Below are 14,652 nucleotides of genomic sequence, written 5' to 3'. Positions count from 1 at the left end.
CCGTGGGAGCCGCCTCCCCTCTGCTGAGCGCCGGGCACCGCTCCTGCACGCCCGGGCTCTCCCGAAGGGGGCCGGCGGAGGCAGCGGAGCGGCGGAGGGGCCCGGACCCCCCCGCGGCGGGGCGGGGCGTGGAGGCGCAGCCATCCGGGCACCATGGCGGCGGCGGCTGAGGAGCTGTCGGGGCGGCGGGGCCGCGGACCGGAGCCGGGGCCGGGGCCGGGCAGCCCCTTGGGGCGGGCGGGGTTCGAGGGTTCGCCCGGAGGCGGCCGCCGCGTGTTCAGCCCCGCCGGGGAGTTCCGCGAGTTCTCCCGGAGGCAGCTCCGCGACATGGAGCGGCTCTTCCGACAGTGAGTACCGGGGAGAGAGGGGACCGCCGGGCGGCATCACCGGGGACCGGCGGGGGGACCCCGGCTCGGTCCCTGCAGGCGGAAACCCGCAACACCTTGCAGGAGGTTCCGTTGGCTCCTTATAGGAGGCTCTCCCCATCCCTTGCATGAGGGATGCCTGGGATACCCCTAACTCCTTGCAGAAGGAATCCCAAGGACTTCTCCCCTCCACAGCTCCTTGCAGGAGCATGCCTGGGATACCTTCCCCCCCCCACCAGCTCTTGCAGGAGAGATTCCTTCACACCCACAAATCTCAGCAGCAGGGACCCCCGTCCACCACATCTCCTGGCAGGAGTGACCCTGGCACCTTGTATTGCAGCTGGGAAAGCTGGAGCGTACCACAAGGGACCCCCCTATATTCCCTCTGCTGCAGCACCGAGGAGTTCCCACTTCTCAGTGTGTCCTCAGCATCCCCAGGCTCGCTGCATGCCACCACGCACGATGCAGCGTGACTCGGTGCACTGGCTCGGCCAGGGGGGAACCTGGCATCGATCCCTGGAAATTTCCAGGGGGAAACTGAAATTGCGATGTCTGTAACCATGGTCACACCAGGATGTGCCGGGGGGGCAAGTGGCATGGCCCGGAGCATCCCTATGGATGGTGCAGAGGCAGCGTGGCTCTAGGGATCATGGAGAGGAGCGAGCATCCTGCAGTGTGCTGCTGCCTCTGGACCTATCCGGTGTAAACCGGGGGTGAAATCTGTGTAGATGTGCTGCAGGCTCTTGCTTGGGCACTGCTGAAGAGAGTGGAGTGGCAGGATGCAGCGAGCCCCAAGGCACAAGGCTGGAGGGGCTGTTTGAGGTGCAGGCAATGTTCTGCCAGCATCCCAGCCAGTGCAAGAGCCAGTGCAAGGCACTGTTCCCTGTGTCTTCCCACCTGGACACAGCAAGCAGGATGTGCTGGTTGCTACTTACAGTCTCTTGGATGCAACCTGGGGCGAGAGTACAACCACGCTTGGGGTCCCCAAGACCAGAGCACCCATCTGGTGATGCTGACCACGGGTGCTCATCGTGGTGCAGATGGCGTGTGGTGGGAATGTGGCCGGCACCAGGCGCATGGAGCAGACGCGTTTGCAGCGTCTCACTGCAGCGAAAGGAGCAGCGTGAGGCAGCCCACGGCAGTCTGGGAGCTGGGAAAGGGGGTTTTCCGAAGGGAAGGATGCTGTTGAGCCATGTGCCCTTGTCACCCTTGCAATGCAATGATCTGACTGTATGGTGTAAAGCGTGGGAGGGGTTTTGCTGACTGAAGTGGAGATGGTGCCGCTTGGGAGAAGCAGGGGGATGCCGGCATCCCCAAAAAGCAGAGAGGACGGGAGTGAGAGCAAGAAAGCGTCTTGCAGCTGGGGCATGCCTTGCATGGGATGAAACAGCAGGGACAGGCTGGCAAACTTGCCCTTTGCAGAGCAGCTGTGTGTGTGATGCTCCAAGAGGGATCTCGGAGGCAGGAAGCACGTTGGGGCTGCTCCCCCCGCCCAGCTCCGGGCTGACAGCAGCAGCAGGCAGAGGGGAGCAGGGCCAAGTGCTATGAGAGAGTCCCCACAGCGTGGGAGAGCAGGAAGACAACAGGGACAGAGCGAAACCGCAGCAGGGAAGGTACAAATGAGTCACAGACCTGCGGCGTGCTGAGCCTGGTGCTCTGCGAGGCGGCTGCAGCGCCGCAGGCACAGCACGAGTCAGCCACCAAAAGGAGGAAGCCTGCTCATGATGGGTAGAGCTGCTTGGACACTCCTTCTCCTCTGTGTGGTGCCCAGGGGCGGTGGTGGGATGAGGTGCAGCGTTGAGGCTTGCGCTGAGGATGTGGGGTATCGGGGAGATGCAGCTGCCTGCCCTGTGGAGCTGTGTGAGATGTGGAGCTGTGCTCGCTCTGCAACAGGAGTCCCCTGTGCTGTGCTGCTGGGTTCCAGGACTACATCCAGACACGGGGAGCTGCCAGCACCATGCTGGTAGTGGGAGGATTGAGGGGTCAGTGGGGTGGTCTGAGGGGTTGTCCCTGCCAGGGTCTGTGAGCAGGCTCAGTGACAGACAGAGAATCATGGAATCAAAGAGGTTGGAAAAGTCCTTTAAGCTCATCAAATCCAACCGTTCCCCAGCACTGCCAAGCCCACCACTAACCCATGGCAATGAGGCCTCGTCTCCACAATGCGTGAACACTTGCAGGGACGGTGCCTGCAGCCCTGCCCTGGGCAGCCTGTTCCAATGCCTGAGCACCCTTTGGGGAAGGAATTGTTCCTCAGCTCCATCTAAACCTGCCCTGGTGCAGCTTGAGGCCATTTCCTCATGGTACACCGCCACCCACAGCTTCTTCACCGGTGCCTCCTTCCTCTGCAAAGCCCCACATCCCTCCCATGGCAGCCCTGGCTCCTCCTGGGGACACCCAGCCGGGGTGTAAGCCCCACACTGCCAGACCCAGCACCCACCTTGTTCCTGCAGACACTGTGGAAGGAGACCCACAGTGAGAGGCTCAGCTCCTGGGTCATGGCGCAGGTCCTGGAACCCCCTTCCCTGGACCAATCAGCCCCCCCAGGACCAACCCTTGAGACCCCCATTGAAATTTACCTGTCCTCAAGTAGCCCAGGGCCAGCAAAGTCCCCTGAGACACAGAACCAGAGAATGAGAGAATGGTTTGGGTTGAAGGGACCTTAAAGCTAATTCAGTTCCAACCCCTGCCACGGGCAGGGACACCTTCCACTAGAGCAGCTTGCTCCAAGCCCCTGTGTCCAACCTGGCCTTGAGCACTGCCAGGGATGGGGCATTCACCACCTCTTTGGGCAGCCTGATCCACTCCCAAGCACAACCAAGACCCCTAAAGCACTTTGGAGCTACCGCATCCCTCAGTGCTCCCCATGGGCCAACTGGCTCCCTTACAGGCCCCCTACCAGACCCCAGCCCCTCTCCCCCAAACCACCAGCAAAGCCTTGAGCCCCTTGGTGCTAAGGGCATGGATCCCACCCCTGCTCCCCACAGCTGCAGCCTGAGCCTTCCCCAGTCCCCTCACTGAGAAACGTGGGGACCCTGCAAACCCCGGCAGCCACAGCCACGGGTGCCTGCCCCCTGCTCAATAACCAGACCAAGCGAGACCAGCTCAGCACTTGTGCCTTTATCATGCTTGAGACGCGCAGCGCCTCGCTCCGCATCTTCAGTTGCTGCTTATTATCTGCCAAGGACAAGACAGAGGGGACATGGCAGCGAGCCCCGGCCCTGGGCTGGGGCAGCCCCTCGGTGGGGGCAGAGCACGTGGCACCCACCTCGTTGATCCAGTCGATGTAGGCGGACACGCGGGTGAACACCGTCGGCTTCCTCAGCGTGTTGCAGCCCAGCGCCGAGCCAAAGCTGACGATTCCGGCCACCTCCCAGTGCCCCTCATACGGGCAGTTCAGGGGCCCTCCAGAGTCCCCCTGTCCCCATGGACACAGCTCAGTACTCACCCTTCTGGACGCTCATCTCCAGCCACTCACCTCCCAGTGCTTCCCATGGGATTCACAGCCTTGTGCTGCCAGCCCACCATAGAGCCATAGAATCAATGAGGTTGAAAAGTTCTTCATGATCATCCAGTCCAGCTGTTCCCAGCCCTGCCAAGGCCACCACTACCCATGGCACTGAGGCCTCGTCTCCACAGTGTGTGAACACTTGCAGGGACGGTGACTGCAGCCCTGCCCTGGGCAGCCTGTTCCAATGCCTGAGCACCCTTTGGGGAAGGAATTGTTCCTCAGCTCCATCTAAACCTGCCCCGGCACAGCTTGATGCTGTTTCCTCTTGTCCTGTCACTTGTTCCTTTGGAGAAGAGACCGACCCTTACCTCACTACAATCTCCTGTCTGGTAGCTGCAGAGTGATGTGTCAGGACCTCTTGGCCAAGCCGAGGCACTTGGATGGATGCTGAGGGTCTCTGGGCAGGCAGGAGCCATCACCTGGAGGTTTCACAGTGAGGAGGTGGCAGTGTGCTTGGGCTCCAGGCCCAGGGAACCAACAGCAGGTTTGGCAGCATCTGTAGGGGTTCTCCTGCCAAACACCGCATGGAAGCGGAGCCGATCCCGGATGATGCTCTGGGGGCTGTTAGTGGTTTGCCAGCAGCTTCCCACGGTCTGGCGAGCTGCCTGGGAGTGCCGGTGCCCACATCCTCGCTGTTACCTCCTCCTGTGCCTGCTGCCTCGCTCCCCGGGCAGAGGAGACGCTCAGTGATGTGACAGGACCGTCCCTCTGTGCTGCAGGTACGACGCGGGGAAAGATGGTTTCATTGACCTGATGGAGCTGAAGCTGATGATGGAGAAGCTGGGGGCTCCACAGACACACCTGGGCTTGAAGAACATGATCAAGGAAGTGGATGAAGACCTGGACAGCAAGCTCAGCTTTCGGGAGGTAAGGGCATGGGGAGGGCTCCACACTGGCATGAAGGTGCCCCCGGTGCTGCTAACCTCAGTGCTGGACTGGGCATGGTTCTAAGGTGATGGGGAGGGTGTTGTGATGGCTTTGAGGTCTTGGAGGGGCCAACACCAGTGTCTCTTTGCAGTTCCTGCTGATCTTCCGCAAGGCAGCGGCAGGAGAGCTGCAGGAGGACAGTGGGCTGCATGCCCTGGCCCGGCTCTCCGAGATCGATGTCTCCACAGAGGGCGTGAAAGGTGCCAAGAACTTCTTTGAGGCCAAGGTAATGATGTCCATACACAGGATGGTGATGCACGAGGGTGGTTTGGTGCTATCTCACTGGGAGCAGCGGGTGGGGATGTTGGTGGGGTCTTGGTGGCCCCAGCCAGACGTGTCCCCATTGGCAGGTACAAGCCATCCATGACGCCAGCCGCTTCGAGGAGGAGATCAAGGCAGAGCAGGAGGAGAAGAAGAAGCAGGCAGAGGAGCTGAAGCAGAGAAAAGCAGCCTTCAGGGAGCTCCAATCCACATTCAAGCAGTGACAGGGCACGGGGCCGGGCAGGACTGGTGTGCGGTGCCTGGAGCCGGGAATGCCACGTGTGCCACGTGTCGACTGTAACGGGAGCGATGCCCGAGCTGTGTGCCTGTGACTGCCCGAAGGCCGGCCTCGGCACAGCGCCTGGCCCTCCCTTCCCCTGCTGTGCTGCCTGTAGGTGTTGTTCATACCCCTCTATTGTCCCCTTGCTGAGCTGCCCCTGCCCAAGGGGTGACAGCGCCGTGTCCCTGCCAGGGGCTGCTGCTGCTGGGGCAGCCGTGCCGGGGGTGCTGTCCCCATGCTCTTGTGTTGTGCATGCACCGTGCAGGGCTTGGGCACTCACCCTCGGATGGTCACGGTGACTCAGTGCCTGTTGCCATTGCTGATGGAGGGGTCCGTGTGTGCAGTGCTGGGGGGTGGGAGCCTCTCGTGGTGTGCAGCCCCCGAGGGCTGTGTCTCTGTCCTGAAGCTGTGTGCAAAGGCAACTGCTGGCTCGTGAGGCTCTTCTGTGTTTTCATGTTGTGTTTGACCCAGGAGGGCAAGTGTTGTAGCCACACATGGTCGGGTGAGCTCCCGTGTTGGCTGTACCGATATGTCTGTCCCGTGGTGTCCCCCCGGGTGGTTGTACCGGGGGGGGTGTTTGTGTGGTTTGTGTGTTTTGGGTTTTTATTTTAATCCCAAATAAATATTATATTTCCTAAGCTGGGTGCCTGTCTGCAGGGCTGAGATGCAACCGTGCTCTGGTTGTGTCCATGATAGTGGCAGGAGCCACATGGGGAGCAGGCACCTCATCACTGCTGCGGGTAGTGGTGAAGCAGGATGAGCCATGGAGGTGCTGGGACATCAGTGTAGGAAGCAGTGGGGGCCTGATCTAGATAGGATGTTACTGAAGGTCTTCAGCATCCCTGTGCTATGGGGCTGCCCTCCCTGCCCCACAGGGCACCTGCAGGGTATTGGGTGGCCTTGGGCATGGGAAGCATGAGATAAGGAGACCCTACTGTGGTGCATGGGGGGAGCAGGTTTGGAGGATGCACCCTGGAAGCTGGGGGCAGTTGGGCTGCCTGCAAACCTAGAGAGCAATGTAGCTGCTGCAAGCTGCCCCCCAGGAGGGAAACTGTGTCCCCAGGTGTCCCTGCTGTGCCACGTTGGATGGGCAGCTGTGGCTGTTCCCAGGGGGCTGATAAGATGGAGCAATGGGGCTGAGGAGCTGCCCCCCCAGTGTGGGACACTCACCACATGTTGGCCAGGGGAAGGTCAAAACCAAGGTCCTGGGGTGCCATAAAAGGGGCGAGCAGCCCCTCCATGCACTCTGGACTGCTGCAGCCATGCTGGGTGCTCTGTGTCTCGCTGTGGTGCTGGGCTACGGTGGGTCTGAGGCACAGGAGGGGATGGGGTGTGCAGCTTGGGACCCCGGCAGCTGCTGTGGCCCTGGGCAGAGGGTGCAGGCGGCCGCTGAGGTCCCTTTGCCGGTGTCACCCAGCATATGGATGCGGGCAGAGGGCTGTGGCACCGCTGCATGGCCCCCGCGTGGTGGGTGGTGAAGATGCAGTGCCCCACAGCTGGCCATGGCAGGTAAGGGGGGATGCAGGGATGGGGATGGGGACGGGGACTGGGACATTCCCGCACTGATGCTGTGCCTCCGCTGTCACAGATCTCACTGCAGTACAGCCGCCGTGGGGAGTGGTACCACACATGCGGCGGGACCCTGATTGAAACCAACTGGGTGCTGACGGCTGCCCACTGCATCAGGTGGGTGCTGGGGTGTAAGAGAGGGGTCCATGCAGGGGAGGGACAAGATGTCTATGGAGACTGACAACTGTGTTTCCCCCCCGGAAGCTCTACCCTGAAGTACCGCGTGGTGCTGGGCAAGCAGGTCCTGTCGGATGAGGAAGAGCAGGGCTCGGTGGCTGTGGGTGTGGAGAAGATCATCGTGCACGAGAACTGGGACTCCTCCCTCATTGTGTATGGGATGGGATGGGTCAGGGATGGATGGGGGGCGTATTATGGCTGGGTTCCCCTTCCCTATGGACCTGATCTTCCTGTCCCCGCGGCTTGGCTCTCCCCATAGCAATGATATCGCCCTGATCAAGCTGGCAGAGGAGGTGCAGGAGAGTGAGACCATCCAGGTGGCCTGCCTGCCGCCCGCCGGGCAGATACTGGAGAACAACTACCCCTGCTATGTGACCGGCTGGGGCCGGCTCTGGAGTAAGTGGGGGTCGGTGGGGAGGAGTCAGTGGGGTCCAATGTGGGTGCAGGGTGTGATGAGTGCCTCTCGTGGCAGCGAATGGGCCCCTGGCTGACGTCCTGCAGCAGGCGCTGCTGCCCGTGGTGGACTATGAGACCTGCTCCCAGTGGAACTGGTGGGGCACCGACGTGCTCCCCAGCATGGTGTGCGCAGGCGGTGATGGTGTCATCTCCAGCTGCAACGTGAGTATTGGGCAGGGGGTAGCAAAGGTGAATGCAGGACTGGTCTCTGCTCCCAAGGAACAAGGGTTGGCAGCACAAGGCTGTGAACCCCATGGAGGTGAGCACTGGGAAGTGAAGGGTTGGAGGTGAGCGTCCAGAAGGGTGAGTACTGAGCTGTGTCCATGGGGACAGGGGGACTCTGGAGGGCCCCTGAACTGCCCGTATGAGGGGCACTGGGAGGTGGCCGGAATCGTCAGCTTTGGCTCGGCGCTGGGCTGCAACACGCTGAGGAAGCCGACGGTGTTCACCCGCGTGTCCGCCTACATCGACTGGATCAACGAGGTGGGTGCCACGTGCTCTGCCCCCACCGAGGGGCTGCCCCAGCCCAGGGCCGGGGCTCGCTGCCATGTCCCCTCTGTCTTGTCCTTGGCAGATAATAAGCAGCAACTGAAGATGCGGAGCGAGGCGCTGCGCGTCTCAAGCATGATAAAGGCACAAGTGCTGAGCTGGTCTCGCTTGGTCTGGTTATTGAGCAGGGGGCAGGCACCCGTGGCTGTGGCTGCCGGGGTTTGCAGGGTCCCCACGTTTCTCAGTGAGGGGACTGGGGAAGGCTCAGGCTGCAGCTGTGGGGAGCAGGGGTGGGATCCATGCCCTTAGCACCAAGGGGCTCAAGGCTTTGCTGGTGGTCTGGGGGAGAGGGGCTGGGGTCTGGTAGGGGGCCTGTAAGGGAGCCAGTTGGCCCATGGGGAGCACTGAGGGATGCGGTAGCTCCAAAGTGCTTTAGGGGTCTTGGTTGTGCTTGGGAGTGGATCAGGCTGCCCAAAGAGGTGGTGAATGCCCCATCCCTGGCAGTGCTCAAGGCCAGGTTGGACACAGGGGCTTGGAGCAAGCTGCTCCAGTGGAAGGGGTCCCTGCCCGTGGCAGGGGTTGGAACTGAATTAGCTTTAAGGTCCCTTCAACCCAAACCATTCTCTCATTCTCTGGTTCTGTGTCTCAGGGGACTTTGCTGGCCCTGGGCTACTTGAGGACAGGTAAATTTCAATGGGGGTCTCAAGGGTTGGTCCTGGGGGGGCTGATTGGTCCAGGGAAGGGGGTTCCAGGACCTGCACCATGACCCAGGAGCTGAGCCTCTCACTGTGGGTCTCCTTCCACAGTGTCTGCAGGAACAAGGTGGGTGCTGGGTCTGGCAGTGTGGGGCTTACACCCCGGCTGGGTGTCCCCAGGAGGAGCCAGGGCTGCCATGGGAGGGATGTGGGGCTTTGCAGAGGAAGGAGGCACCGTGCCAGTGGAAATGGATGTGCAGAGGCTGCAGATGGTGCTGTACCATGAGCCCAGAGCAGAGCTGCCCACCAGCACTGTGGTGCTGCCATCACCTTGTCATGGCTGCTGAGCCCAGTGGGAAGCTTTGTGGCAGAGGAGAATGGATGGTGGTGCCTCGAGCTCAGCGGGGGATGTGATGGATGGTGCTCAGCTTAGGAGTGATGCTGCCACCAGCCCGAGCAACACCAGCACCAGCCTGGGGAGCGATGCCATTGCCTGCACTGGACCTGCAGTGGGGCTCAGGAGCAGTGGTGTGAGCCCCGAGGCTGTGGGCGCCACTTGCCTGGACTGTGGCTTGCTTGTTGCAGGGTTGTGGTTCCCTCTGGGGACCGAGTGACACTTGACAGCCTGGCCAGAAGTTTAGTGGGTGAAGAGATGCATGGGGAGGGCAGTAGTTGGGGAGGCTGCTGGCTGCTGTGGCAAAGGGATTGTACACATCACCCCTTGGGTATTAAAGACCTGCCCAAAGGATGTGTGGAGTTGGACCATGTACCACATGGGTGGCTCTTGGGGGTGGGAGGAAGAGGCTGGGGAGCCAGACCCCAACATGCTGTAGGCACTGCCTGGTGCTGCAGTCACATCAAGACCTGCTCTCATGTCACGTCTATGTGTCCACCTGGGCATCATGTCCCATCCTCAGAGGTGGTGTGGTGAGTGTGGGAGCCCTGGGCATCACTGCAGCACTGGGGCTCTTACCCAGCGGGTCGCAGCCTGCAGAACCAGTGGTGGTGGGGAGGGAGCAGGACCGTGCCTGGCACTGGCACCCTCTGAGATGGGTCTCACCCCAGTGAAAGATGACCCCTGCTGCAGGAGGTGCTGGAGAGTCACAGTCCCTGCATGAGACTTGGCTAAGCCATGGTTTGCAGTGAGACCCCACAGTGGTGGGTGGCCACGGGGCTGGTGTGTGACCTGAGCGAGGCCAGCAGGGTGCCTTTGGGTTGTGTGAATCCCTGTGGTGGCTGTGTGAGCATCCAGCATGCCCGATGGACCAGTGCTGGGGTGTGCTGGGGCCATACTGTGTCAGGGGGACACAAAGCACCATGGTGTGGCTGCTGGAACTGCCCATGTGTCTGTAATGCTGACAGAAGGTGACCCCTGTAAACCATATTGGGTAGAGGAGTGGCCCAAGTTGATATTGATATCCACAGGTGATTCCCAAAGCCTCCCTTGCTCCCCCAGCAGCATGGAGGCACAGGGGCACAGCACAAGCTGCCTTTGCTGTGCTGTAGCGACCAGGACTGTGAAATGTCCCATGCAATTGAGGAGCCCTCATCAGCATTCTATCCTGTCCCGGCTCTGCACAGTGACACTTCCCTTCCCCACATACCCCAAGGCAGCTGCATCTCCCCAGAGCAGCTCCTCAGTCTCTGAGGACTCTTCTCCCTAATATCCCACATCCCTCCCGAGTTTCTAATCCAAAACTATCACCACAGCAGCTCCTCAAGGCAAGTGCTTAACTTCGGCTCTGGGATTCAGAGGGATCCTCATCAGGTTCCTCTGTAAGTTTGCATTAATACTGATTGCCTCAAGAGGCCACTCTCTGCCTTCTCACATGGACACATGTGAAATGCTCCCAGTAGCAGCAGGAAGATGAAGATTTACATGAATGAGGCTTTTCTTGCTCTTCCCCTTTCAGAGAAGCCTTTGAGAGATGTTGAACTGGCACTCACAGCACGGAACAGACGAGGAAACATAAAGGATTTTCTTGCCTTTTCCATCGTGTTTTACTGGAAATTTCAATTACAAAAATTCCATTACAATTACTGGAAATTTCAATTACAAAAATCATTCCATGCCACATGCAAGTGAGCACTATGGACATCTCTAAGCACAAGAGAACCAGCAGGACTCTTCCCCAAGGGAATCAAGCTTATGACAGTGATCCAAGTCCCACGAGCTTGGACTTTGACACTCACCCGCAGTAACATGTTCAGCAGGTCTTCTGAAGGGGCATATTGCTCCAGCACACTGTCTAGGGTTTCCACATACCATGAGCCACTCGACACCTCCCTCCAGGAGACAAAATCTGCAGAGGAAGAATGAGAACATCCCTGACAAAGACGGTTTTATGTTCTCGTCTCACTAAGTTCCTGCCATCTCCAATTGCCCCAAACCTCCCCCAACTTTGGCTACGAAGCCCCAACATTTTGGCCAGTTCCTCTGGGGATCTCACCTGGGAAAGTTGAGTAGGAGACCAAGATGTCAGTGGGAGTGGGCAAACTGCCTACGGGATCTGGCTCGTCCGTGTTACCTGATGGAGCCTGGAAAGGACTCGCATCTGACTCCACAGAACCTCTGGGAGCTTCATCTCCAGGTGAATTGGAACCCACTACAAAGCCTTGATCTCTTTGCTCTGCAAAAGACAGGAACAAGTCAGTTCCCAATGTTCATATTACTCAGTTGCTCAATGGTGAGACGACTGGTGGCCACGAGGATGATGAGGGGCTGGAGGCAGGCTGAGAACATTGGGGCTGTTCAGCCTGGAGAAGAGAAGCTGCGTGGAGACCTCAGAGCAGCTTCCAGTGTCTGAAGGGGGCTACAAGGATACTGCAGAGGGGCTACCAGAGCCAAAACAAAGATTCACCTCCACCACAAGCCTGGATGTAGAAGAGTTTGGGTTTTCCTCTCAGGCTCGGGCAATTGAACCCATTGAAATAGTTCACAATCTTTTCTATTGGACTTGGTTTTCCACCTGTTCCGTAAACGCCTCCGGGGAACTGAACATGGCTCGTCTGCAAAAGGAAAATCCAGGAGCTAGGAATGCAGAAGGAGAGGCCAGCTCCGAGGGAACCCATCTCTGATGGGTGCTCTGCAGCCTAAAGTTTCCAGAACAGAGCTTGATTCCTCCCATTTGCTCCTTGTCAGGCTGAGGGGACAACCCAGCATCGTCTGAAACATGCTAACACCCATCCTCCTATCACCCAACTCCTATCCCACCTCTTCCAGCAATGGGGCTTTTCATCCTCTGGGACAACACGCACTTAACATCCACCATTTTCCTAACAGTGACTCTCCCCTCCTCACTCTGTGAGGCCTCACACTTGAGATAAACAGGCTTTACTATTGATAGCATCTTCCCCGTCAGAGCTGGAGACACAGGAAGAACTGAATGGCCACAGCACGAGGGTCAGCGCTGCCTCCCTTCACGCCGGGCCTGTCATTCAGCTCCAAATTATACAGCCCAGATTCCATAACGGAGAACACTTGGCAAGGTTGGATCAGACTACGCTGGAGAAGCAGCACATAGCAGCAGCAGTTCAGTTTGTATCCTCAACCCAGATACAAAATGTAACTCTCTCAATGTGCAGAGGCAGGGGAGCAGAAAACCTTGGGAACAACTCCGTTTCCATGCAGGCAGCCTCACTAATGGGCAAAGGGAAAGATGGGAGGGACCCACCTGACAGCCATGGGAAAGGATGTGTCCTGGGTTCAGCAGTAGCAGTCATTTTTCCTCCTTCTTAGTAGCTGTTGCAGCACTGTGTTTTTGACTTTCAGCCTGGGAACAGAGCTGATAACACCGATGTTTAGACTGACCAAGGACTTTGTGAGTCTCATGCTCTGCCAGGGAGGAGGAGAAGGTGGGAGGAAGCAGGGACAGGACACCTGACCCAAACTAACCAAAGAGGTATTCCATACCACAGCACGTCATGCCCAGGATGTAGAAGTGATCGTTCCCGAAGGGCTGGATCACTGCGGGGTGGGGGCAAGGTACCAGTTGGTGAGCGGTTGTATTCTCTTCCTTGTTATTTCCTTTATCATTATTACTATTAGTGGTAGCAGCAGTGATTTGTGTTATACCTTAGTTATTAAACTGTTCTTATCTCAACCCGTGGGAGTTGCGTTCTTTTGATTCTCCTCCCCGTCCCTCCAGAAGCGGAGGGAAGAAAGGTGGGGGGGGGGGGAAGTAGACTGCGTGGTTCTGATTTACGGCCTGGGCTTAAACCACGACAGGATGACCACAATGCAGCAGTCCAGGGTGCTGTGGTCCTGCCGTGCCAGCTTCTGCAGCTCTGAAACCATGTCCTGCATGGGAAACATCACGGTAACAATTGTTCGAACCATACCACAGATTGCTGCTGGGCACTGCTCTTATCACAGACTGATCTGGGTTGGAAGGGACCTTAAAGCTCCTCCAGCTCCAACCCCTGCCACAGGCAGGGACCCCTTCCACTAGAGCAGCTTGCTCCAAGCCCCTGTGTCCAACATGGCCTTGAGCAGTGCCAGGGATGGGGCAGCCACAGCTTCTCTGGGCACCCTGGGCCAGCGCCTCAGCACCCTCACAGGGAAGAGCTTCTGCCTAAGAGCTCATCTCAGTCTCCCCCCTGGAAGGTTAAAGCCATTCTGCTTGGCCTGTCCCTACAGGCCCTTGTCAAAAGCCCCTGTCCTGATTTCCTACAGGCCCCCTTTAGGTATTGGAAGACTTCATGTAAGTTGCCTTGAGATCTGGAATGGAAGAGCATGCAAAGTGCGAGCCTCTTTACGGAGGAGTGTTGCTGAACTGAAAGATGGGGCCCGGGGCAGCCTGTCTGGTGCCTCTTCCTGGGATTTAGAAAGTGATGAGTAAGAGCCAGGTGGAATGGCACGGTTTGAGCTGCTGCCTTCTCCCACATTTCTTCAGGCAAACACACTGGCTGAGTAAGTATTCAAAGTGGTGATTTGATCCCTCAATCATTTCCTCCTGAAGCTCGGTGCTGTCCACTGTCTGCCAAATCAGACCAGTGCTCTGCTTCTATCCCCTAGAGCGGAGCCTTAATGGTTTCATCCTGGCTTTGAACAGGCTGAGATGCTGTAGAACCACAGCTCCCATGGGAGTGAGTCAGTCCCAGCTCATAGCTTGGCCCCCTTCTGTCTTGGGCACTTGATACTCAGCAGTTAATATGGGGGCAGCATTTGTATGGATGTAGTTATGGGGTACTCACTTGCACATGGTAGCTTGTCAGGAGCCCTGAATAAAATCCTCCTGCTTCTTAGGAACACACAGGTCTGCTGAGACCCTTAGAGGAACAGTGAGAGATGCATATACACGAATAGAGCAGCTCCTGAAGTTAAGATTGATGGTAACTCCAATTCAGATCTGCATATTTTGCCATCCCCTCAGGAGCTTCATGGTTCAGGTACTGATTTGGAGCTCATACCTGCATCTTTCTTTATTCTTTTAACTCTGTGTGTTAAAGACACTAGTGGCTCTCAGAATAGATTTAGGAGATAAATACTTAATACTTCTACTGGCTTTCAGAATAGACTGGGAGTTAAGTATTGAATATTTCAAGTACTTAGTATTTCAAACACAATTGGTCAGTGGAAAGCCATTCCCCCTCGTCCTGTCACTTTGCTATCCTGAAAAGAAGCAGCAGGTAGTAATGACTTGTGTTTGCCCAAGGGAATCAGAATACTGGGAAAATCTGAGAGGCAAGAGGGATGCAACAGCCTGTCCTAAAGCTGAAAGTCAGGGTTCTGTCCACATTAGGCCTGAGTCCCTTCATCCTGGTTCCTTGTCTGTCTTCACACAGTGCCAGGGCTTTCCAGGCTCCCTGGGAGGAGCAGCAGCGTAGCCCAGGCAGTAAGGAAGGTGCTGGTAGGCTGACATGCGGCTGGCCTGGGCAGTATTCCTAATTCTGCCCCTGATCCACTGTGTGAGTTTAGGTGAG

The 14,652-nt window shown here is 58.0% G+C and overlaps 3 protein-coding genes across 3 annotated transcripts; 2 read left to right on the top strand and 1 right to left on the bottom strand.

Moving 5' to 3' along the window:
- Positions 1–153: 153 nt before the first annotated feature.
- EFHD2 (EF-hand domain family member D2) lies at positions 154–5,845 on the top strand (the record flags this gene model as incomplete). Its single annotated transcript, XM_080631080.1, has 4 exons — positions 154–347; positions 4,593–4,740; positions 4,892–5,026; positions 5,151–5,845. 4 exons carry the CDS (start codon positions 154–156, stop codon positions 5,283–5,285), a joined length of 612 nt encoding a protein of 203 aa, XP_080487206.1. The 3' UTR covers positions 5,286–5,845.
- Positions 5,846–6,603: 758 nt separating this feature from the next.
- Positions 6,604–9,074, top strand: LOC308227976 (chymotrypsin-C-like; the record flags this gene model as incomplete). Its single annotated transcript, XM_080630997.1, has 9 exons — positions 6,604–6,643; positions 6,759–6,850; positions 6,930–7,027; positions 7,115–7,240; positions 7,347–7,483; positions 7,560–7,705; positions 7,877–8,203; positions 8,682–8,715; positions 8,908–9,074. The coding sequence occupies 9 exons, from the start codon at positions 6,604–6,606 to the stop codon at positions 9,072–9,074; spliced, it is 1,167 nt and encodes a 388-aa protein (XP_080487123.1).
- Positions 9,075–9,151: 77 nt separating this feature from the next.
- Positions 9,152–13,066, bottom strand: LOC308227975 (caspase-9-like; the record flags this gene model as incomplete). Its single annotated transcript, XM_080630996.1, has 5 exons — positions 9,152–9,352; positions 10,921–11,030; positions 11,178–11,357; positions 11,589–11,758; positions 12,951–13,066. 5 exons carry the CDS (start codon positions 13,064–13,066, stop codon positions 9,152–9,154), a joined length of 777 nt encoding a protein of 258 aa, XP_080487122.1.
- Between the last annotated feature and the right edge of the window lie 1,586 nt (positions 13,067–14,652).

The sequence above is a fragment of the Psittacula echo genome (genome assembly GCF_963264785.1).
Source record: "Psittacula echo genome assembly, chromosome: 17".
NCBI classification, from domain to species: Eukaryota; Metazoa; Chordata; class Aves; order Psittaciformes; family Psittacidae; genus Psittacula; species Psittacula echo.
Note: the sequence above shows the minus strand (reverse complement) of the source record. Positions and strands in the feature narration are given on the sequence as shown.